This window comes from Chroicocephalus ridibundus, chromosome 13 (assembly GCF_963924245.1).
Source record: "Chroicocephalus ridibundus chromosome 13, bChrRid1.1, whole genome shotgun sequence".
NCBI lineage: Eukaryota > Metazoa > Chordata > Aves > Charadriiformes > Laridae > Chroicocephalus > Chroicocephalus ridibundus.
In genome coordinates this window covers 12611687-12636034 of record NC_086296.1, presented here as the reverse complement: position 1 = coordinate 12636034, position 24348 = coordinate 12611687, and the positions used below count along the sequence as shown (strand labels likewise).

At 44.2% G+C, this 24348-nt stretch overlaps 1 protein-coding gene across 1 annotated transcript in view; it reads left to right on the top strand.

The window, feature by feature from the left end:
* Positions 1-24348, top strand: part of BICDL1 (BICD family like cargo adaptor 1) — a 49642-nt gene that overhangs the window by 2520 nt on the left and 22774 nt on the right. Inside the window, exon 2 of the mRNA XM_063351273.1 lies at positions 2911-3126. Coding sequence (XP_063207343.1) covers positions 2911-3126 — 216 coding nt within the window. The remainder of the gene's footprint in view (positions 1-2910; positions 3127-24348) is intronic.

Sequence of the window (24348 nt, the reverse complement as noted above, 5' to 3'; positions counted from 1 at the left end):
TTCTGATTTGTGATCCTAGTCAGTTTTATCCTCTGTAAGGGATTGAAACAGCTAATACCTCTGTTCCTCTGACACAAAGAAGTTTGCCCTGTCCAAGAATTTTACAGTATGGACCCCTTTTGTCATCTGGGAAACTCCCCCTCTCTTTAAACTGCTCATCTCTTTAAATGAGGACCAGCCCAGCTCGGTTAACTTCAAGAGAAGCTGCTTTCGGAAGAAAAGGTCTTTTAGAAAGCAGTTCTGTGTAAAAATCAGTGAGCAGCTGGTGGATGGAGAGACACTTGGAAATCAAGAAGCTCCCCTACTGAGGACAGTAGTTTGCCCTGTCATCACCACATGCAAAAAAAACCCTATCCAGATCTGCAGCCATGCAGGTGCTGGAGTGAGGGCACGCGAGGGGAGACGGCTGCTGGGAGAGGAAGAGGCAGAGGGAATCAGTCAGCATGTTCCATCTGGTTTATCCCCTCCATATTTGCAACAGCCTCTCTGTGCCCCACTGCCCTGTTCTTGTTTCTCCACCACAAGAGAATAAACTTTATATTCTTCGCCTCCCCTTTAACGCAAACCTTTGTGATGGCCATTTTTTGGAGCTATATGTGGATTTTGTTTTGCAGTCAAGGACTAAAGTGGTTTTTAAATGATTGACAAGGCTTATCTGTGGCTTCTAAATCACATTTGAGTATGTCTGGGGAACTTCAGCTGCAGTGCTGCTCCTTAGCAGGCTGAAGTTTCATATTCCATTTAGAGAAGGCCCTGGATCTTTCTAAACGTTGCCTAGCAGTGAAGGAGACAGAGCTATAAAAGACAGCATTTTCAGCGTGCCGCTAAAAGTGAAATTGTGGCCACACTTAGGCTACAAAAAAGATTTCATTGCAACGGTTGTCATGGGCCTGGTGCTGGGATTTCATGCCCACCTATTGCATTAAAAATAATTATTATAATACTAGCGCTCTCATTTGCAAGGGGTGGTCACTCTTTTAGTGTCTGAAACACAGGAAAATACTTTTGCTTTGGGCTAGTGTTTTTAATCAGCCTTCTCTCACATTTGAGGGTTTCCCAGAAAGTCCTAAATTTGCAGAAAGATTTGGAAAAACACAAGCCGGGTGCTGCTACACTGCTCTGGAGGGAGCATAGGAAAGAATTTGAAGATAAGATCAAGAAAGAGAAAACATGGTATCTTCTCCAGAGCAAGAGGTGGAAGATTAGTGATAACGCAGGCCAGGGGGCTGCTGGAGGAGTGGAGAGCTCTAACGTTCAGACCTGCTCAGGAAGGTGGCAGAGACCCTGCAAGGGAGGCTGTGTGTCATCAGCAGTAGGCACCCAGGGGAAACAGCCACCTCACAGCCTGTGTTTCTAACAGGCAATAAAAAGCCACTTCACATAAATGCAGTGCAATTTTCTTTTCCTCCTAGCAGGTATATTTTCCCCTCCTATCGTAAGTGCCATGAGGATTGCTCACTGGGGGATGATACCCTGGGAAAAACAGGCGAGTACTGCCAGTGCTGGGCCCCATGGGTTCCTGTTCTTTGCTAAGACACATTCCTAAAAGGCTGGTGTATGCAGTAGAGAGTAGCAGCAGGTTATTCTGGGGGACAGAAGACAACCAACAAGGAGAGGGCTCTTGCTCTTCAGGTTTCCCTCCTAATCTTGGAACATCTGGAGAAGAGAAGGCTCCAGGTAGACCTTATAGCAGTCTTCCAGTACCTAAAGGGGCCCTACAGGAAAGATGAGGAGACTCTGTATCAGGAAGTGTAATGACAGGATGAGGGGTAACAGTTTTAAACTGAAAGAGGGGAGATTTAAATTAGATATTAGGAAAAAATTCTTTACTGTCAGGGTGGTGAGACACTGGAACAGGCTGCCCAGGGAAGCTGTGGCTGCCCTATCCCTGGAGGTGTTCAAGGTCAGGTTGGACAGGGCTTTGAGCAACCTGGTCCAGTGGAAGGTGTCCCTGCCCGTGGCAGGGACTGGGTGATCTTTAAGGTTCCTTCCAACTTTAACCATTCTGTGATTCTATGCCCATGTCCCTAATCTGTGACTGTTCTGCAAGTATGTGCACGGTTTCGGTCACCAGGGGAAATTCAAGCTCAGAGATTCTTTCAAACGGGCACAACATAAATCTGTTTTGACCTGATTTGCAGCTCTGTTTCAGTCAAGCCCTCATTTAACTGAGGCTGTAAAACATGCACAAGTTCCAGCAGATCCGTGCTGTCCCTCGTTTTCCAGCCAGTCCAGAGCAGAGTCTCCAGAACTGGCAGTGGTTTCTCAAAAACCCACAACACACATATACATAATGTCTACAGAAACTACTTCATTGTACCATTGCCATTCCAGAGCAGACTGCATCAAACAATAGAGTTACCGTGCACTATCAAACTACCAGACAACTAATTAGGTCAGGAATAGAAGGAGAAAATGGATAGATGATTCAACTGTTGTTCGTAAAACCCATATGACAAGAAAGATGCCTCATCTAGATTCCTCATCAGCAGTAAGGATACAGTTTGTGTAGTTTTGACTATAAAGGCAATTTTTAAAAGAATTATGCCACTGCCTACTGAAGTATTGCTTTGGTATTAAGCTACGCTCTGCCAAATCAATTGGCCTGCCTGACCTATATATTCTGCCTATTGACATGCAGCCTGCTTTACTCTTTTGGCAGTTGTTTCAATAAAAATTCAATGTGCTGATCTCCAAAGGCCAAGGACGGGCCAATTGCTGGAAATGGAAAGCCAGTTTAGTGCCAGTGACCTGCCCTGACATGGGATTGCCACCTTCATGGCATTGTCACGCTCTAATACCATTCTCTTTCCTGACTAAAAGATTTCAGCCCTAAGCATAGAGAAGTAAAAAGCAGCAGCATTCACTTTTTCCCTCCCTTCCTAACCTCTTCTCCCCCCTGTTATTTAGCACCTAGAACAAGAGAAACACGAACTAAGGAGGCGATTTGAGAACAAAGAAGGAGAATGGGAAGGAAGGGTGTCTGAACTGGAAAGCGACGTGAAGCAGCTGCAGGACGAGCTGGAGAGGCAGCAGGTTCACCTGCGCGAAGCTGACCGTGAGAAGACGCGGGCTGTGCAGGAACTCTCCGAACAGAACCAAAGACTCCTGGACCAGCTCAGCAGGGTGAGTCACTGTGGCACAGTGAGGGCAGGCACCCAGTTGCCTTGGTCATGGGAAAGGCTCGCAGCTCTGCTATAAACTGCCTTTCAGGCAAATGAGCAGGAAAGCTTCCTCTAAGGAAAAAAAAAAAAATGGTTCTGCATCTGGTCAGATTACATGAGTGTCCCTATAAAACACGCAGCCTGTTTTACTGAATTTTACACCTTTAAGGAGTGATGCATTTCATTGGCAAAACCGTTGTGTTTCTGGATTGAGTGGTCATTTTACTGCATAATGTCTCTCTCAACTGTTTTTGTACCTAAAACTGATTTAGAAAATCTGTTTCTAATTTACAAATATGGTGAACAAATGTAGCACACAAGAAAAAGGCTGATCTGTGACAGTGAGGTGAAAGGCTTTTTGCTGGCCTCCCTTTTTTGACATACATTGGCTATAGTGTTATAGAATTGATCATAGCATGTCATTCTAAGATGGTGTGTCCCTGCAGATAACTTTGCCATGGCCAGATGTGTGAGAGCCTACTGAAATTCCTTGGAATGGCATGTTTCAGCAAAGAGCTTAACTTGCCTCTGAATGAAAGAAGATTTATAGTGAGGCCGCTACAAATCAGCCTAATTGACTGAATACTTCCAGCATGGGTTTCTTTCTGACAGCAGAAGACTTAACAGTTTCTGCCTCCTCCACCAGAAGTTAACCTGTCTTCTAGAATTAAGAACCTTGTTTCTTTCCCCACTGGACAGTTAGTACAAACCATAATTTTAATGCTTAAGAACACAGTTACTCCAGCAGATTAAAGCATTTTCTTCTCACCAGTTGCTTATCTCCAGAATAGCACAGAACAAAAGCACACGCCACACACTCATGCTGAAGAGGCCCACTTAATGTTGTAAGAGCACATTTCAGACTAGATTCTGTCAGAGGTGCGCCTCTGGGGCTGACACAGGGACTGCCCAAGGAAAGGTCAAAACCTGGATCACAACACTAGGACTGGAAGACTCTGAAATGTACAGGTTTCTTCACTCGATCTGGGTATGCAGTTTTCCTGTGCCTCTGGAGGTTAGAGGAGCAGGTCTTGGGTGTAACACTCTGTACTGGCACTTGAGGAAATCATTCCTCATTCTGCTATAGATTTCCTTGTCAAGTACTAAAAGAGCCACTTAGTCTGTGGATTTGTTTTTTTAACTGGCTTTAAAAAAACCCAACCAATCAAACAAACAAAACCAAACAAAACCCCCCAACTTCCTTAACTCAGGAACACTGCTAAGTTTATCTGTGTTTTTAAAGTGGTATCTCCCAAGTGTAGCAGGTGAGCTAGTGAAGATCTTTCACCTTTTCTCCAGAGAGCATATTTCACATACAACATGGATAAGAGATTCCACCCAAACCCTTGCAGAGCTCCTGTGTTATGTCAGTTTTCTTATCCAGGGCTAAGAACTTGGCTCGCATCAGACTCAGTGACCCTCAGTGATTTTCTGTGTATGTATGATTTCCATCACTGTCTGGGAAATCTAAGATTTGTTATGGTCCCAGCATAAGCACAAACTAAAAGATAGGAGGGGAAAACCAGACAGCTTGCTTCAGGCTTTAAACCACATGGGATTATCCTCATGTGACACTTGTGCTACAGGAGCCTCTCACAGCCCAGATGCTCAGAGAGCTGCTCAGCTAATCCTTGTGCAAAGGAACCACCAAGTTAGGTCTACCAGTATGCAATGTCCCTTAACTTCCTATTACTGCCAGAAATAGTCTTCATCCACTCAATTCATAACTGCCACATCCTGGGAAACAGTTGAGTCTTGGTGCTGCTCTTGCTTCTCCATCCCAACCCTGCTCCCAGCTTGGAAAAGAGGACTGTTGTTTCCCAACACAATGAGGCAAAACTGATAGAGACAACTTACACTTGCCAAGGCACAATTCAGTGCTCATTGAGTTTGTCACCTGGCCAAAACTTGCTAGTAACTCAAACATAGCAATGGATATAGCAAGGGTGTAAACAGTCTTTCTAGAGTCATGAGAATCTGGACAAATTGAAACCAAGTTGGGAATGGTCTGTTGTCATTCACCCAGGGCTTTGGTTGAGGCTTTTTAAAATCTTAGCATTTGATTACTGGGTGCTTATATTCCGTGTTTGCTGCTGCTTAGTGCAATTGCCATCTTATTTGTCTGGTCTCTTGTCCTGAAGAGGTTATGCATGTAATCCTTGAGGCAGCAGCAGTGCATAAAAAGTGCACCCACATATTTCTGGCTCCTGTTACTACTTAGGCTTTCAATAAATAAAAAGGACAAATACAGCTGCATGGATGTGCTTGCCTAAAGCTGTATTGCCATAGGCTGGAGTCTTGCTAGGGATCACTGGGAGAGGAAAAACCCTTCAGAGAAGTGCTATTACAGTTTCTGTGAACTTTGAGGTGTTATACGTATCCTCCTTGCATTCTTGGTTCTGCATTTTGCGTCACAGTGGATTGTTTGGGAGGAGAGGGTTATGAGATGTCTGGGATAAGGGAATGAAAGCTTTATTCAGAGCCTCAACTCTGCCCCGTCCTACACTGTATACCCTGCTAGAGGCTTCACTCACAGGACAGGAAGAAAGGTTCCTCTCTGGTACAAGTAATTCTATATTAGTAGGTACTAGCTCTTTAAATCTGAATTTCTATAGTTTTTAGCAATTAACACCTCATGGCCCAGTTTCACAACACTCGAGCATCTCTCTCCTGGGGAAGGTATTCCCTTGGCACTAGGCTCTCTATGTCAAATGACAGTCTCAGCCTCACAAACTACCAGCCCACATGGTCCTGGTTGCTCCTTCCAGGGTCTCTGGGCTTCAGTCTCTTTTACCTCAAAGCAGAGCAGCATCCTTCATCCTACTCCTCCTCCTTCCTGCTGCTGTGATATTTTTCCACCAACTAATTAAGCCTTAAGACATTTTTTTAACCCTGCCTTCCCCAGAGATGAAAGGCCAAGCCAAGAACATACTTTTTTCATCTAAACGTGGCACAAATGCTAACCAACAAAGCACACAGTCCCACACACCCAAAGAACAGCAGAGGGACCTGGAAAGCTCTGTCTTGCAATTAAAGCATGGGACTGAAAAAAATCCATCCTCAATTCTGGCAGGCTGATAAGGAAAACTCAAGGATAGGGATTTTATATCTGTTCCCGTCTCTAAAAATGGGGATAACTGTATTGCCTCAGGGTTGCCAAGAGGCTAAATAAGGTCTGTAAAATTATTTGAGGTCTTCAGACAAGATGATGATATAGGAGAACTTTACATATCTAATAATAGCAAGTAGGCTATAAGGAACTTTTGACTCCTCTTGAAATACAGCCTTTGGTGTGGTTCTCTGCTTTTAGCAGAACAGAGATACTGCCCAGGGTTATAACAGTGTTAAACCACGGTGAAATTAGGTGGGCTGGACTGGGAGCTCATAGTGAAAGACATGATTCAGATTCCAAAGATCAAGTGTAAGGTCTCCACAGTAACCTTATTTTTTATTTGCTAAGTGATGATTAAAATCCCTTCTGCATGTTGATTTGATTTCCCTCCCCCTGTCTCAGCAGAGCAAAGCATGTAGTACCTCTCAGTAGTGTGTCCACACCAAGCTAAATGCCAATTTTACCTGGGAGAACTGCAGAGCACATTGCAAGCAGTATGCCAAGGTACATATCGCTCACCATAAATGCTCAAAGATAACATATAGGAGTCAAAGTACAGTTTTGCCGAGAAAGTCGTAGCTTGGGAATTATTACGTGTTCTGTTTCCAGCTCCTTCAGTTTCTCCCATCTGTTTCAGTTCCCCATTTGGAGGAAAAAAAAAAAAAAAGAAAGAAAAAAAAAAAAGTCCTATGCTTTCTGTCTTTTTAAGTTATAAAATCTGGAAGGGGCGGGTATAGGGAAAGGTCTCCTCTTACATGTACCCAGAGCACCTAACACAGCAAGAATCCTGTCCTCACCTTTGGGCTTCTAAGAGCTACTAATGCGAATAATAACAAGCAGCCCTTTTTCTATAATGAGGCAACATATTACTACTTTGTCAGGAAGTGAATGAAAAAAAAAAGACTTTCACACTGTTTCTAAGTGGCTTCACCAGATGGCTTTCCCACACATTTCCTGCTACCAAGCTCTGGGCTCCTGTAGCTATTTGCTGCATGTAGCCGGGCGAGGATGTATCCTTCCCATTTCAGTTGGGCTTCTTTTATGGTACATAGAGCATAAGGAAGTAATTTCACAATGTCAAGCTCAGGTAGTTTTTGCAATGAAAATCTGTTTTCAGTGGCAGGAAGAAGCGTGTCATCTTGCACTGCTGAAATAGCTCTTTGTGTTTAGAGAGAAGCGTTTGGCGGCCGTGGCGGCCCTCAATCACCAAGTTCTTATATTCGCTCAGCATCTAGTGCCAACATACTGCTACAAAGAATGAGGTGTTTCAGTCAATCCCTCTTGGTACAGCAAGAAAATGATCAGCCAGCCCACAAGTCTCAAAAGGAGGTTTTATTTGCTAGCCACAAAACCTTCCTTTCAGTATTATTTCAGTTGAAGGAGTTTTGTTTCTAACTTTGTGCTGTAACATGCAGCATAGCTTCAGAGAACTAGCAGGCACTGCCTGGCTTTGATTTGAGAGAAACATGGTTTTATTCAGGAATGAGCTGACCATATTGTATTTGCCTTTCCAAATCACTTTTACTTTAAATACATCCTTTTGTGGCCAACAACATACTTACAAGAGAGGTAGCTCTGTTGTCAATTACCGATTTGAAGAGCTTTTTCTGAATGGTTGTTTGTTGGGTCTATCAGCATAGGAACGATGTTGGTTTTAAGAAAGTCAGACTAATAATTGAAAAAAGTTATTAGAACAAGTGTGCTGGACAAGATGCACTGGTTTTGCCATGCCAGAGATCTGTAGCCATTGCATACACTATGAGCTAGTTTATCTTTAATTCCTTATTTTTTCTGTACAGATGATTAACACAAGCTTCCTTATGTTTCTTGTTTATTAAGTTGTCTCCCATAGCCCAGCAGGGTCTATTGGGAATCTCCATGCTTAGCACAGAGGCAAGTAAGTCAGGCTGAATTTAAGTACTGCTTCAGGGGTTTTATTTTAAACAGAAGAGGATTCTGAGTGGACCTAGGCTCAAGAAGAGTTGGTTTGACTAGCCCCACATCTCAAGATGCATATCAGTCGCTATACTGCATTTTCATTAAAAGTCTCTAGTTTTTGCTGTGGCTTAAAGTGTTTACTGGACCTATTCAGTAAGGAACTCTGTACTGAGATACTCAATAACACATGGAGTCCTGCAGAGCAAATCTTGATCTGCATCACCTCTGAGCAGTCTAAATTCAATGAAGCGGGGAGATTGCATGAGAAGAGGCAGCATCCCTTCCTGTTGAAGGGGCTGAAGTACCTGCATTTCATGGCAGCTTAGGTAGGGCTGCTCACTCCTTGTGGTAGGCAGACAGACCTTCCAGCATTACTTTGTGCCTGACATAAGGCACGCTTATGTTACACATGGGGGGGGCATGACAAAAGCAGATACCAGCACAAGACAGAGCCAAACATTGAAGCCAGCAGACTTCCCATTAACCACATCAAGCACCCTCCAGCCCCCTGCCCCTCTGGATCATCAGCAGATCCCAGCACCATGTAACCAGGTTCCCCCTGCAAATACTGATTAGTGCACATGCAGGAAAGGCTCTTTCTCACCAGCTGTTTCTCCCCTTAGCAGAGAGCATTTGTTAATAATTCAGCTTCATGCCACATCAAGACTGGAGTACTGAGACTTTCTATGCTAAAGCTGTAAATACAGGACGTGACTGCAGCTGCGTGTTCTTGCCTGCAAAGTCCTTCAATGAAATGATTCAGTGCCCTAGAAGGTAATGAAGAAACATCTTGAGGTCACTGCTGAGTGGCACTCACCCACCATCCATCTGAGAGAAGGGAGACAGGCAAGAGGAAAGGCTCAACCCTCTCCTGAGAGTCTGACCAAGCTTGCAGCACCCATTAACCCCATTTTAGGGCATCCAGAGTTTCAGAAGCCAACTGGAACAGGGCCATCCAGACACCAAGGCATAAATGCAGCAAACACAAAGAAGTAATTCCAGCAAAGATAGGGGGGAGGCACCCCTACAGAGTTTGCCCAAAGATTTTGCACCTACCCATTTCATGCAAGATTTTTACCCTTGTATCCTTTGGTTTAAGTATTGGTGAGCATTGAGGGAATGGGCAGAAAGCTGTACACAGAATAACAGAGGCACACGCTGCTACTGAACCACAGTGCAAAGCCCTCCCTAGGGAAATGGTTAAAAATTACTATCAAGGTAAAAAAAAAAAAGTTACTATTAAGGCTGTGGAACTGACACAAATCCCTGCTTATGGGAAAAAGGATAGCATCCGTGGGTCCCAGGGGCTGGGTGGGACCCTCATCCTCCCCCAGGGCAGCAGAGCAGGTACCCTGCCATCCCCAGGGACCCCTTGCTGGTTGCTAGGTGACAGCACACTACGGTCCCAGCTGGTGATGTTGCTGTGGCAACCGGGTGTGATTTCTCTGCTTGTAATGCCATGACAGTCAGCAGACACGCAGGGAGACGCACTTGTGACGTCCGAGGCAGGCAGGCGGGTGGCAGAGATGTGTCCCCAACATCCGCCACTTCATCTCTCCACTCCCCTCCCATTTCCTCCCCTGTTCACAGCAAATTTTCCCCCCACAATCACCCTGGAGATCTCCCAACCCAAGGTGTCCACACCACCCACAATGAGCTTTTGAGCCTGCTGGGGGAAAAGTAAACATTTTATTTTCTTGGTAAAAAAAGCTCCTTGTGAGCAGGTCAGTCAGCCCACACAAAGGTGACTCCACGAGGGCTTGGCACAATGCGTCTCCCCCTGTGAGTCCAGCTCAAGGAGCACAGCACAACAGAAATTACTATCTGCCAGAGCTACTTAACCTCCACACTGCATATAGCTTGTCTTACATCCTCAGAGGCTTGTGGTGCCTGGATGGAGCAGCAGAGACTGGCCCCAAGAGACTTCCCCAGAACCCAGACCTCCTGCCCCCCACACCTTGGGCAGCACATCAGCACAAAATGAGTGTCTGGAGCACTAAGACAAATATCCATAAGTGTTAAGCACCTGGTAGTCGGCCATACACTGCTCTTCCCTGCACTTCAGCTGAGCCCAGCTCACAGCCCCACTTTCACCTCTAGCAAGTAGTTCTGGAATAGATTCCAGGAGTTTCTGCAAGGCTTCTGCCTTGAGACATTAGCAGCACCACTAAGCCATGAACATCTGAAAGCAGGAATCCAACACGAAACTGAAGGTGAACTTGTTCTGGGGCGAGGAGATAAAAATATGAGTCCCTTCCTCCCCTCTTGCAGTGCGCTAAAAACTTCAAGTGGCTATTCTGTTTGGGTCCAAGTCTTTATGTTTATAGGAATTATTTTATTATGCAGTGGCTTAGAGGTAGGAACACGTGGGCAGAAGAAATTTTTTCAAAATATTTCTGCTTATTCACACTTGCTGTAAACACTTCCTCCAGGAGACTCTAGAAAGTAGGACACAGAAGGTGTTTGCATCCAGCCACTGCATTACTAGCTAGAACCATAACTAAACATGACTGAAGGGTTTGCAAATACCTACATAAGAAAAACCCAATTAAAAGCATTTGATCTTTAAAGAGCCATTCTGGGTTATAAAGTTCGTACACCTTATAATGAAATTCTTTAAATTCTTTTTTTTTTTTAAGTAGGATTGCTATTTCTAAATGCAATTTAGTAGACAACAGCTCAAGAGGGAGGTCTCTTCTACACTGAAGGGTTTTTTTTGCCAGCTGTATTAGGTGCTCTGATTACCCATGAAATCATAGAGCCCCCTTGCAAAGCAGCCTAGATCTTAATCAACATTTTGTTTAGAATGGCATTTAACAAAATCCAGTTTATTTTGAGCAGAGATATAGGATCAGCAGGACTCTCTTGCTGACTTCTGATGGATGCCACAATGCAATACAAAGCTGGCTTATGCTTGGCAGAACCACCTATGGGGATGGGAAATGCCACCAGAGATGGGGACAAGAAGCTGTCTAGAGGTGAGAGTACAACAGGAAGCAACTGACAGTAGGACATAAATCAAGTGACCTGCATGACGGAGTAACTGGGGTAAAAGGTTGCTCATAAGTAAACCAAGAGAGCATTTAATTTGGAAGAGATGCAGATTGGCCTAACAATTTCATTAGTTATCCTCCTATAGAGGCTCAGTTCTGTAACTGCAGAGATTTGCACCAGATTTCCTTCATGGACAGTGTCTGAGGGGGAGCTCTGCCAAGATCAGAAGTAGTTGGAACATTTCCATTAACTGTTCTCACCATCTCCTAAGTATTCTTCCCTGGAAGGTTCTAATGTTGAAGCCTGTAAAGAACATTTTTAAAAGGAAGAATTATTTGGATAGTTTCAGCTGGGTTATGATTCTACCGCGATTAGCACAGTAATGTAGAGGTGCAATAAATGTAGAGCTATCACAGAACAGCTACAAGATCTGAAGATACATGGGTACCTGAAGCATCCAGCTCACTTGAATTTGCCCTTTAAATACCATTTACTAGTTCCACTGTGTAGTTCATAAAAAATAACCTATTGTGTTTTGTCTTCATTGCTTCACACTTTCCTTTTGTCCCTCAGTCTTTCTCTCCTCCTGGATACATCTCAAAAATCATTTGAAGCTTAAGTTATCACCAGCCTCAGGCTGGTAGTTGTCTCTGCAGTTTTGTTCCTTAAGCTGATGTGAGACCCCAGTTCCTTTGGGGTTAGCTTCACCTCCACTTTCAGTACCCCAAGAGGGGAAAATTTAGCCTTGCGATTCCCTTGTTCTCTAAGTCCTCGGACATCAGTGCCTGAATCCATTTCCAGACTTGGCACAGTTTTGTAGTAACAGGGACACTCTTGGAAAGCTATTCCATTTGGCAACTATTTAGCATAAGTTGTTCATATTTATTTGTTGAATAAAGCACCATTGTATTTGGTTGCTCACAAGCTCAGATCAAGGAAAAGTGAAGTCTTCTGTAACTCAGGTATAGACCAGCAGATTTGTTGCTCACACCAGGGCCACAAGGCAGGTACAAACCTTAAGACTTGCTAGAGGGAAGGTTCTATACTTACAGAAGAGTAGGAGAACAGATGGCCCAGAGATTCTACAAGGTCTCCGTCAAAGGAAGCTTTCAGGAAGGGGCCAAGTAGTCACCAGTCAGGCAGGGCTAGACAATTTTTGCCTTGGCATAAAAAGAACTAGGCAAAGGTAAGTCTGAAAGAGGCCTTCTGAGGTTTCCCCATCTAGCAGGCAAGACTTTCAGTAACATCAGGTCAAGTCTTTCTGCTATTTATGAATATTGAAGGAAAGAAGCCTGAAGAAATACACACAAGTAGTAAGTGATCTCTAAGGCTTTGGAACAGACTTGCATTTTCACTCTACATGGGCATAAAGTAACTGAGGAGTGAAAAAAATGTAATCAGGGGACTATTCAGAAGTACGTTCCAACCTCTGCTTGAATAGACTCAGATACTGGGGAGTCATTCTTTACAGCAGATTTATGTTTAGATTAAGCCAAATGAGAAAGCCAGAAATGACCATGTTTGTTCAAAAGAGGCTGTTTGTAGAATTTAGCAGTGCAATATTTTCCAAATAGCATCTATTGATTAGCTATGAAGTTGCACAGGGATTTGCTAACTCAAATTATTTCCATAGATTTCACCTCTAGTCCAGAGAGATTTATTTCCCTAGGCTTCACTGGATGTTGTATTTCACTTTGTGCACATATTCTTCCTAAATGTTCTGCTTCTTACTCTTTATTTCCCTCTCCACCTTAGCACAAGGGACCAGACATCTTAGTGAAGACTAACTGATAAATATTCAAATCTTTAAGAGCTCAAGGCAAATGCTTATGAAATTGATGATTCCATTAATACTACTACTTCTTGCTGGAGCCTTTCTGTGCCTGAAGCACTGGTGCCATGGGCACAGGCCCTTACCCTGCAGAGCTGCAGACAAGGAGGGGTCTCCCAGTCTTGAGCTGCTTTATCAACCTCTGCTGCAAGAAACTACTACCCCCAGATCTGCTGAGCTACCCCACATTCACCTCAGCCAAGGCAAGACAGCCCAAAAAGCCACTATTCAACCTATTCAGGTTCATCTGGCTTGTTTTCATGGTATGGAGGAATGAGCTTAGCCCAGAAGGAGAAGGGGAAATGGATAATACACACTTGGGAACCCCCTCCCCCCCCCCCCCCCCCCCGCCCCCGACAGATGCAATTGCATATCCCTGGTGCTTTTAAAGCTAAATAAAAGCAGGCACCACAAGGTCCCACAGGCAGCACCCTGCCTTCACATGGAGACCATGCTGGAGGCAGACCCCAAAACAAGCAAATAGAGAATGGTGCCATTTAAGAGCAGGACTGGAGGCAGGCAAAAACATTGCTCACAAGCAATTTTCTTGACTAGCTGGAATAGGCAGGCCAAGTACCATTTTACTTTGAACCCCCTGAAGGGGAGACATGTGCCACTGCAGAAACCTCTACTGAGATTGTGACCACCGATTTGTACAATCTAAAACAACTCCTCAAAACCAATCTACAGAGGATTAACAGGTTGATTTCTTTCATTTAAAGAGGCCTCCTCCATTCCAGGCATTATCCAACCCAGCAGCTCAGAGCTGCTTACCAAGATTAACTCTGGCACCACAAGACACAGCCCATCAGCTGCAGGCTGGCTTTCAGCAGCTCTCTCCTTTTGAAGGAGTCATTTGCATCAGGCTTTGAAAACTTGGGAAATTCCTTCTGTCTTCCCATCCTTCATAATCCTCCATCAAGAGACAGCACCACAGACTAAGAAGGTCAAGCTGGGGGAGAGGGAAGGAGACGGGCAGCCTTTCTCCCTTCATTACAGGTCACTACCTCACCTCAACACAGAAAGGGAAGATTCAGCCAGTGCGGGACAGTTCCAAACCACACAGCTTTAGTGCTCCTGGTCCCAGATACAGGCCTCCTCCATCAGTCTCTGCCCCTTCTCATGGCCAGGGAACACACTGCCAAGAAAATATTTTGCTATGTGAAACAGATGATGCAGAAGCCTTTCCAAGCATGAACTTGTTCAAACGAAGATATTAGCTCTCCTGCTTCTTTTAATCTCCCTAAGCAGAGCTATAAGCCACCCCAGGTCAGGGAAAAACAGACTAATCTGACCAAAATGCCGGTTCAGACTCACATACCAAGTAGCCTGTGATGTTAACCCTTCCCACAGCTCAGGGAACGCAACATAAGCCCCCAGAGCCAGCTGGCCATGGTGCAAGTGGGCTCCCCCCTGGGAACAGGGAAGGAGGAAACAGCTGGTTATGCTGTTGCGCACACATCTATGCCTATATATACACACATATACTCCCCTCCACTCTTCCCTGCCCTCACATCACTTAGCATATAAGACATTTGCATGAGGCACCTGCTAGTATTTCAAGCACGTGAAGTGGACAGTTTTCATTAAGGCTTGTGTCAGCACCACAGACTGAAATGGCTTGTTTATACTTGCACAGTCTGCTGATGCTGCACAGTGCAGACAGATGGGCAGCCATCTCGCAACACTGCAAAAGCCTTGTCTGCCCCTTTGCGCAACAGTGGATGAGGCCACTGCAGGGTACATTGGAAACATCAAGGCCAAGTTGCTGCTGCTTCAGTATCACAAGGAAGTTTTTTTGCCCATGTTCCAACAGTCTCCCCTATTCACCACAGAAGAGGGAGTACTTCAAAGGCACTCCATTAATCACTTTTTGGTGCATTCCACCAGCATCGTTAGGCAAATGTCCATAAATACCCTTCTCACATATCTTGTCTCACTGAGATTATCCTTGTCTCCTTGGCAACTGTCAGATGATGTATAATGCTAGCAGGGATTAGCCCCAATGAGCCTTATAACCCTTGTGTAAGTTCCTACTCTATGAAGGGACCTGGCCAAACACTCTTCTTTCCTGGTAATGTTAAAATGTTGCCATAAATAATATTAAATCCAAGAATTTTTCAGTAAACCTGAGTAAGGATGAAAACTAGTATGGAGCTTTTTAAGTGGTAGTATTTGTTTTGTCCTCCAAACAAATAAGTTTGAGACATGTGGATATACTTGGTGTTTCACAGCTTGACAAGTAAAGCTGTATTTTGAATCAGTACTTAAGAGAAGGCTTGTGCTAAAAACTTGGGCTCTAATATCTTTATCTCCTTTGTCCCTTGATGCCAGTGGGGATCACGCCGGGAAATTCCAAATCCCCGCAAGAGCTTAGCAAACTATTCTTTAACCTATTAATTTCTGAAAACTAGCCTGGATTCAGGTCAACACTTGAAATCCATGTGCGTACTCTGACACCAGATGTACTGAGACTTTCTGCCTCTGAGCAAGCAGCTATGGGTGCACCCTCATGCCCCACACTCCTCCCCACTGCTCAGACATGACTAAAGCATCAAGTCAACGAGGTACAGCCACAACATCACAAGCTTTCTGCATTTCTCTGCTCCATACCATGTTTGGGCCTGACGAGAAAGAAGTTGTTTGTCTGTCGGTACCCCATTTGGCCTGCCTGAGCACCCAGAGTAGGCTTTTGCCATGTGTGATACTAACATGACACAGATGAGACCTGTCCCCACATAGGAAAAGCGGAGTATGCCAGTGCAGGGAGCCAAGCAGCACTGCATTATACATAAGTGTTATGGGTTGGAGTATCTAAGTGATAGCAAACACACGGTTAAGCTACTTGTTCCTTCTTCAGTCCATTCGAGTCTTTGTAATATCCCAGCTTGGGGAGATCTGCTCTATTTCAACAGAAGAAAAAAAATAATCCTTGAGGAAAGGAGGCTAAAAGAAGCACCAGCTTGAGCTTCAAAACCAAAACCAGACACACTACATCAGAAATAAAAGTATTTCTGTAATTAAGTGAACAAATCTCTGGCACAGCATTGTGTCTATATGTGAATTCAACAATGTGCCATAGCTGATATCTATTAGACTAATCAACTAGAGAGAGCTGAGAGAGAGCAGGGAACAAAGATCTCCAAGATTGTTGCAGGATGTAGGTCACAAAACAGGCAAGCCAAGGGGTGATGGAGAAGCCAGTGTAGGCCAGGTAGTGACAGGCAAAAGAAAATCCAAGTCTTGGCACAATCTGGTTAGCAATGATGCAACATGATTTCTTTACATGCTTCTGTGGACCTGTTTGCTCCCGAGCCATCTGCCAACTCCAGCGCAGACCTCATCACACACGAGACAGGAGGGGGAAAAGGGCTCAGTGGCTTAAAGCAGGTGATTTTTAGCACAGATAGGAAAAAGTCTGCCTAACCAACTCACATGTACTAGCAAAAATTTTAAGTGACGCCATTTTAGACACTCCTGCACACAGCAAGCACTCAGTAGATTTAGTATTGCTACCATAGGCTTGTGCACATAGAGAAATTCAGCTGTAGCAGCAGGAAGAATAAAAAGTGCTGTGAGCCGAATACCGTGATCTCCTCCATCACTGATCACATTATTCTTGCTTTTGGGCAGCAAGAGGAAGAGAAAGTTAATCATTTAGAGGCAGTGATGCTAGGGAAGATCCCTGTTTAAAATCCTACTGTAGTAACATAAGAATTGGAGCAGCAGATCAGCCTGTGCTCAAGTGTGGGATAATCTGCACACAGTTAGGCAAGGCAGTCCTCTCTGCTGAAGATAAAGCGATAAAACAACATAACTGGAAAGCAATGAAAGCTGCCACAGTCAAAGTATGAGCACGCTCCAACAACCCAGTAACTTGTCAGGGAGACTGAGCCTAAAGAATAGCCATTATTAGTTAACTAGAACTGTTACCTAGTTAGGGCCAGAAAGACAGAAACCACACAGGGTACATGACACTCATCAGTCCTGACATTTGCTTAAAGGCACCAGAGCCAAAACCAACAGCATTTTCCCCACCTCTCCCCTTTCTCCCAAAGGGCACCCATAGGCCTCTACACACTCAGCCCCTCCAAGACAAATCACTGTGGGTGAAATGGGGATGCTCCCCTTTCTCTGGTCGTGACAGCTTTATCAAGGATGCTTCTTCTTTCCAGACAAAGCCTTAGCCATCAAACCCTCAGCCACCAGGGAAAAAACATCTTTTCTCAGCATCAGACACGGGACAGGCTGCCAATTCTCACAGCATCTGTCAGTACAATTTTTCCCAATCTAAGATCTCGTGCAGTGCTTACAGGCCTCCACACCCCAGTGTTGGTTTGCAGGAAGCTTCATGGCTTAGTTGCACAGAAACCTGGACTGCAGATCACCCCCAGTCCCCATGTGTGCCTAGCACCTTCTCCCTGCCGCATGCCCTAGCCCAGGCTCACTGCAAGCTTGCTGTGTCTGCATGGGGTCAGTTGGCAAAAAGCAACAGCCTCAGTGACAAAAAAACACAGCTTGAATGATTCTTTTCCCTCTAAGCAGCATCTCGGACTGCGGGGGAAAGGGCTTTTGATTCAGTGACGCCTGACCTACATTTGCAAAACCTTGGCTATAGGTGCAAGTCTAAGTATAGCACACGTGTGCCAAATTTGCTGCCCACAGCCAAGCACAGAGCTTTCGTCTGCAGTGCTTTCAGTGGACTCCAGTTCACATGCAGTTACTCTAACACAGCTGTTGGGATGTTGCTATAACAAGTTTTTCTTCTGAGCACCACACCTCTCCTCCATCAGCAAAATGACTGAATGCTTGAAGAGTTTGTGACTGAGGTGGCTTCCCCCATACAGGGCCACCGATGCTTTACCTTAAGTGATATTCACAAATGCACCAAAGCCTGAAACTTTTACAGAGAGGGGCTCTTTCCAGTCCCTGATAATGTTTCCCCTGTGTACGATTTGGCAGAGCATAGTAGATTTTATACAGCATCCTACAGTATGTGCTGCACCCACCTTGTTTCTCAGCTAAGTTTACTCTCTGCATCTACTTGCTTTATTTTTTTATGTACAGGCACAGCTTTTTGTAGGACTTAAAGTACTGAAATGCCAGTGAGTTTGCCAAAAGCTGTTATTTAAATAAATTCAAGCAAGAACTTTTTAAAAGCTAGATTGTAGGAGGATAAGGCTCCAAGGAGAGATCCTCATTCTTGTTTCTGGACCCTCCCATCATCCAGAGACTCAGGCCACAGCAACACCCATGCTGTTTTTTTCAGGGGAGCACCTCACCTGCCAGGCCAACACATGCATAAGATCTGGCCACTTAAAGAACTGCTCAGCAGCTTCCCATAAGCTGGGTTACAGGTGCTGTTCAGAAAACTTACCTTCAACTTTGAATACACCTGCTGGGGATTAATTTAGCTGCCCTGGCTCATGCTAGAGGTTACTATTACATATTTGCTACTACATGCTGCTATTGAGGTGAAGACTGCTCTGAACACCAAGTCCCTGCCCTGAGGATCTACAACTTAAGACCAGATCCCCTTAGTGCTTACATCTGTGGCACACCACAGAATAGGTAAACAAGTACTTCTGTGTTCAAGCATCTGCTGCACTGAGTCATAAGCTGCACCTTAGTGGAAACAGAGCAAAGCTGGGCTAAGAGGAGACAAGCATTCATGTACTTACTACATATGGTAATGTACAAACTATAGAACTGTATTCGACTTTGGCAGATCAGAGTGCTCAGGTGTTAGTAATAACACATTATAATTATCTTTTGTCAGCAATCCCAAGAGCAAGGTCTGCCTTGTGCTCGAAGTCTGCTCCAAAGACCTTATGCTCTAAACAGATCTTTTCATGCTGCCAACAAGGGAGAACAACTCAGGAATAGCTGGAGGCTGCTGAAGTACAGGAAGAAATATTGCTAGTTTAAATGGTATCTTTAGAAGCTTTTTGTCTGTAGCTATCCAGCCCAGTTCTGTTGTGTTTAGAGTGACAAATCAAATACTAGCTGACCAACAATTGCCTTTTTTTTTTTTTAAAAGTAAAACATTACCTAACAGCTCCAGAACAATCCTTCAAGTAGATTTGGACCTTTTTATTTAAGCATTGCAATTGTGACATGCTGCCATGTGGGATTGTTTGAATATTTTTTTTCCCCCTGAAACTTTGTGATGCATTTTCTTATTTTTATGTCACTTACCTTTCATTTATGACCATACTGCAGCTATCAGCGATAAAAACATTTAGTGAAGAGAAAGCTTTAATGGAATACCTTGGAGCTGTAGCTCCCGTTCTGGCCACTATAGGGTTTGGGTTTCCTTCTTTTTCTACAGAAAGCAGCCACTACTATGACAAATAAGCTATGAGAAATAAGCCTTCTGCACAGAACATCTTCTATCTTGCTTTAGTCAAGCCAAACTCAAAAAAAAAAAAATACTTCTTAGCTTTTCCTCCTCTGGGTTTTGAAATAAATTTATCAAGTTGTGAATGAAACACGCAAACACATCAGTACTGCTTTTAAGAAACAGCCTGATGGAAGTTATTGGGAGTCAGACTTGGCAGGGATTTAAAAGCTAATAAAACATCTCCCAGGTCAATCTACCATAAAGTTTAAATATACATCTGCATTTTAGAAAATGTTTTCTCTCTTCCTGTTTGAGGGCTTACGGGGAGAGAATAATATATTTTCAGCAAACTCCTTGAATTTTGCCCCGTCTTTTTTGGCATCCACTCATTTTGCATGTATGGGAACGGACACCAGTATTTTTGTGCACACAGACACGCTTGTAAGTGCAAGTTTGAGCATCAGATCTACACACGTTGGAAAGCTTTTGGTTTCTATATTACTACTAAATCCTGAAAGAATATATTCTGAGTTTAACAGGGTGTATAGGTGAAGATTTCAAGAGCAGGCAGAGCTCCTAGCCTGCCATCACATATTAGATATCCCCAACACAACACAGTTCATTTTCTTTGAAATAAAGGCAATAGAGTGCTCAAAGCCAGAGTAAGAGACTGCAAGAAGCTTAATTATTGTGTCTTGCTTCCAGGCACAGACATTTGAGTTTGAACACCTCCAAGTTTAAAGTCTTAGACTAAAACAATTATATAGAAAAATAAAGTCAAGAATGTCAGTTGGCTATCCTGACTTTTGGCTACGAGGGAAGACAGCAAAGCCTCTCAGAGCAGGAGGGTATGTTACATTTCTCTTTGCCTCCACCATCATAAGCTTCTGCTTCTTTTTTCAAAAGGTTATAATGACTAGGTTAAATCTTCATGTTTCTAGTTCTGCTATTTCCAAACTAGTCAGGCATTTTGTATTTCATTAGGCTGTCATCTGACCCACACTTATGGCTCACTAGAATTTTACTGGAAGAAATACATTTCATCCTTTATCTCAAGTAGGAAAGTCAGACCAAGCACAAAAAAATCTGGATTAAAACCCCACATCAAAGGTAACTTGGCCAAAATGCTCTATCAAGATAAAATATGCCTTTTGTCAGGGAAAAATAACTTATTCATAGAAATTAAGCATTAGAAATGCATTAGAAGTTATCTAGGAGAGCAGATGACTAAACTTACTGATGCACAACACAGACAATCCAGCTTTCAAACGGTACCAGTTCCCTCTGCTAAGCCAAGGCAAAACTTCAGAAACTGCAGGCTCACACACAGGTATGGAGGGATGACAGACTTTTTAACATGTAGGGCCCAGATCCCCTTGCAACACACTGGACCCAAGCTGTGCTCCACTAAAATTAATGTGATGGTTCCTCTCAGCTCTACTTTAGCATCAGACTTGATTATTTAAGCCATAAACCTTTCTGCTTCCAATTACAAATAGGTAACTAAAGTGCAGAGGAACAAATGCTTCATTCAAAGTGATGCACAGCATCTACACAGAACTAGAAGAGCCTGCTAGTGTTATGCTTTATTACCCTATTCCTTCTCAACAACCAGGAGCCCACTCTCTGACAAGCCACCCCATACTTAGCTTTCCATTCAGGGCCCTACAACAGACACCAGTCCTGGGAGCCACTGTGCAAGGCTGTCTCATGCACATTTCTTCTAGAAGCAGGATTTGCATACAGAGAGCAAGAGCCACTGCCTGCACTACTTAGCATTGCTTGTCCTCCAGGCACACTCTGTCCTCCGAGTTATCTCCAGTGCTAATTTATTGTAGCATTCAAAGGAGCAGGCCTCCAGCAGTCCCTCCCACAGGAAGCAGGCTGACTCATTTTTCCACACACTGTATTTTCCTCTCCACAAGAGCCAAATGCTTAGGTCAAGAATAAACCACAAAAAAAGGGAGGCTCATGTTTAAGCACCTCCTAAAACACATGCACAACCCACATCCACTTGCGAAGCTATTTCTTTCATTCAAACAACGAACCTACAGACATTACACCCAGCTAGAGTTGCCCCCATATGGCACACAACTGTCTGCTTCTGCTCTAAACAGCAGTTCCTAATCCTGTAAGATGATTTAGCCTAAGCTAATGGTTTTTGGCCTTAGCCAAACAGTTATCTGAGCACTTACTGAAAAACAAGATGAACACCACCATTTTGCTTTCATTCCCCTAAGCTCTTTGCCAACGATTTCAGATGTTTGACTTGCAGACTGGTTCTCATATATCAGCTAGCCTTATAGGAAGGGGAAAAAACCAAACAATTACATTGCCAGGAAAACCCTGACTATCTACCCTTTCACATTTTGCTTAGCGATGCGACAAAAGTTCGCTATCCCTATTAAAAGGATTTTTCAAGGACACTTGGAAAGAAGAAAGTAGCAGTACCTTAATGCGTCTGAATATTAACAGTAGTTACCTCCAGTAGCACTTCCAGGCCTCCAGCCATGAAAAACATGGGAAGCAACTAAAACCAGCCAATTCAGGCACTTCGCCCCCCAGAACAGGCAATCCAGCTTCAGACTTTGTGGAGGTTTCTACCCAAGAGCTAAACATCTCCATTCCAACACTTCACCTCAACAGGCAGATGCAAGCCCAATCCCACACAGAAAAAAAAAAAAAAAAAAAAAACCCAAAACAAAACATCTCCTCCCTGCTCTCTTATAGGCAGCTCCCCCACCGACCTCTGCCTCTCAGGTGTGAGGCATCTGAACTGATGTGGCATTAGCTCATTGCCATATCCTGTTGCTACCTCTGCTGTCAGAGTGGCTCCAAAGAATGTTTATCAATATGGTGACAGGCAAAATTTAAATTTAAATATAAATATAAATATAAATATAAATATAAATATAAATATAAATATAAATATAAATATAAATATAAATATAAATATAAATAGGCTCCACAAGAGCCCACTGCATGACCAGGGTATGTTGAGAGGAAACTACTCATATTTTTGGGTTTGTTTTATTTTAAAATTCAGCTAAATAGGAGTGAGGTCACAGGACACACTAAGCATTTCCTACTTGTCCTACAGAAGAGAAAGGGGACATTTCCAAAATGTTACAACTGTGGAAGTAATGCAGATATTATAACAAGATGCCACTGCTGTCCTTTTTGTTAGCAAACCTTTAGGTTTAATGCTACAGCTGTGAGGCTTTTCTCATCAGTAATGTGTCCTGAGCCTGATGCTTATAAAAGCATTAATTCCAGTGCCTCTTCTCTATTACTCAGACTCCTTGCTTTGGCAATTAAGGATCCTCATCCTTTGATTCCCTTTCTTCTTGACAGGTCCATTTTGTGATAAAAAAATGCTCTTTTCTTTCCTCTTTTGTTCACCTGCTCTGTTGTCAGTATAGGACCCCCCCAACCAATCTACCTGGCCTGTGGTCTACGTCATCAGCCTGTTTGCCACTGAAGGCTCATCAGCCTGTACAGCTGTAACAAAGGAGATCAGGCAGTGTGCCACAAAATCAAACCCTTCTGTCTAGGGAGATATAGATTTATTGGATCCTCTGAATAACAAGAGAGAAGGAATAACCAGGAGGAGACCTGCAGGGGTGTAAAGACCATTGCAGGTAGCTGAGTGTAAAGGTGTGTGGTACAAAGGCATCAAATGCCAGATGCAAAGTAATTCCCCTGAATTGCACTGAAAAAGATAACAGAGAGAAGACGACAGTCTGCCCCATCCATCTCACAATTTCACACAGCTGTATGACTTCAGTGCCAGGCCCCAGTGAGGACCCCTCAGGCTGGATGGTGAACGTCCCTACTGTGGCTGCCACGCAGATCTTACCTTAATGAAGCAGCAGTCAGCTGGGGGTCAAAGCTGAGAACACCACAGGGAGCGGGGTGATGGGTGATATGCCAGCTTGCAGAGATGGTTCCTGAGCAGAAAGAAACCTGTGTTAGGAAGTAAATCTTACCTGCAAAAGCTGACCAGAAATATTCACTCTGGCTACTGGTATTTAATCCACCTGCCAGCCTGCTTGTAGCTACTGGATATATAATAGATGTATATTACATAGCACTATCCTAGCACTTTACAGTCTTAAAAGTCCATTTTTTCTAAAAATATCCCATGGGATCAATGTTAATGGTCTCTGTTGGACGTTTAAACCAAAATATTTTGGAAGTGTTGCAGGTTTCCTGAATTCTCATTTTTCTACCCAGCTTCTCCAGGAAGCGGCAGCTCTCACCCCAGGACCAAGCTGCTACATGCTTTGTGTAGTTAAATTTCCCCACACCTGGGCAGCAGCGGAATGAGCAATAAGGCAAGGAGAGGAGGATCCAGCCCCACCACACCATTTGGCAGAGGTGGGGACAATGCTGGCCCCGGCCATGAACCACGACACTCCCCAGCTCCAATGTCCTGCGCTGCCCTGGGGAGCGGTGGGAAGAGGTCCCCCAGAGAAGGCTTAGCGGAGTCCCCCTCCTCCTCCTCCTCCTCCTCCAACTTTCATGCTCATGGGGCTGTTTCTCACACTTTTTACCTCACACGTCGCTGCCAGACTGCGTTTTTGTCCTTTCTTAAGTATGTTTTTCCAGAGGCACCACTGGTGTTGCTGACAGGCTCAGCTGTGCCCTGTCTGTGGAGCTGTTGCGGAACCGGCTGGAACCGGCTGTGTCCAGCCCAGGGCAGTCCCAGCCTCTCCTCAGAGAGAGGTCCCTGCCAGCGCCTGGGCACCGAGACGCAATAAATCCCACCCCTCACCTCGGTGAAACCTGTATTTAAGAATTGTTATTAAAATAGGCACTCATCGCACACCCTTCTCAGACTTCGCTGATGATCTCAACCACAAAAAAAATCTCCTGGCACCAAAATCGAAGAGGTGGCATCGCAACACTACGAAGGTGGGCAATATACACACTCGGGACATCTCCACCCCTCGTCCCTTCGCCA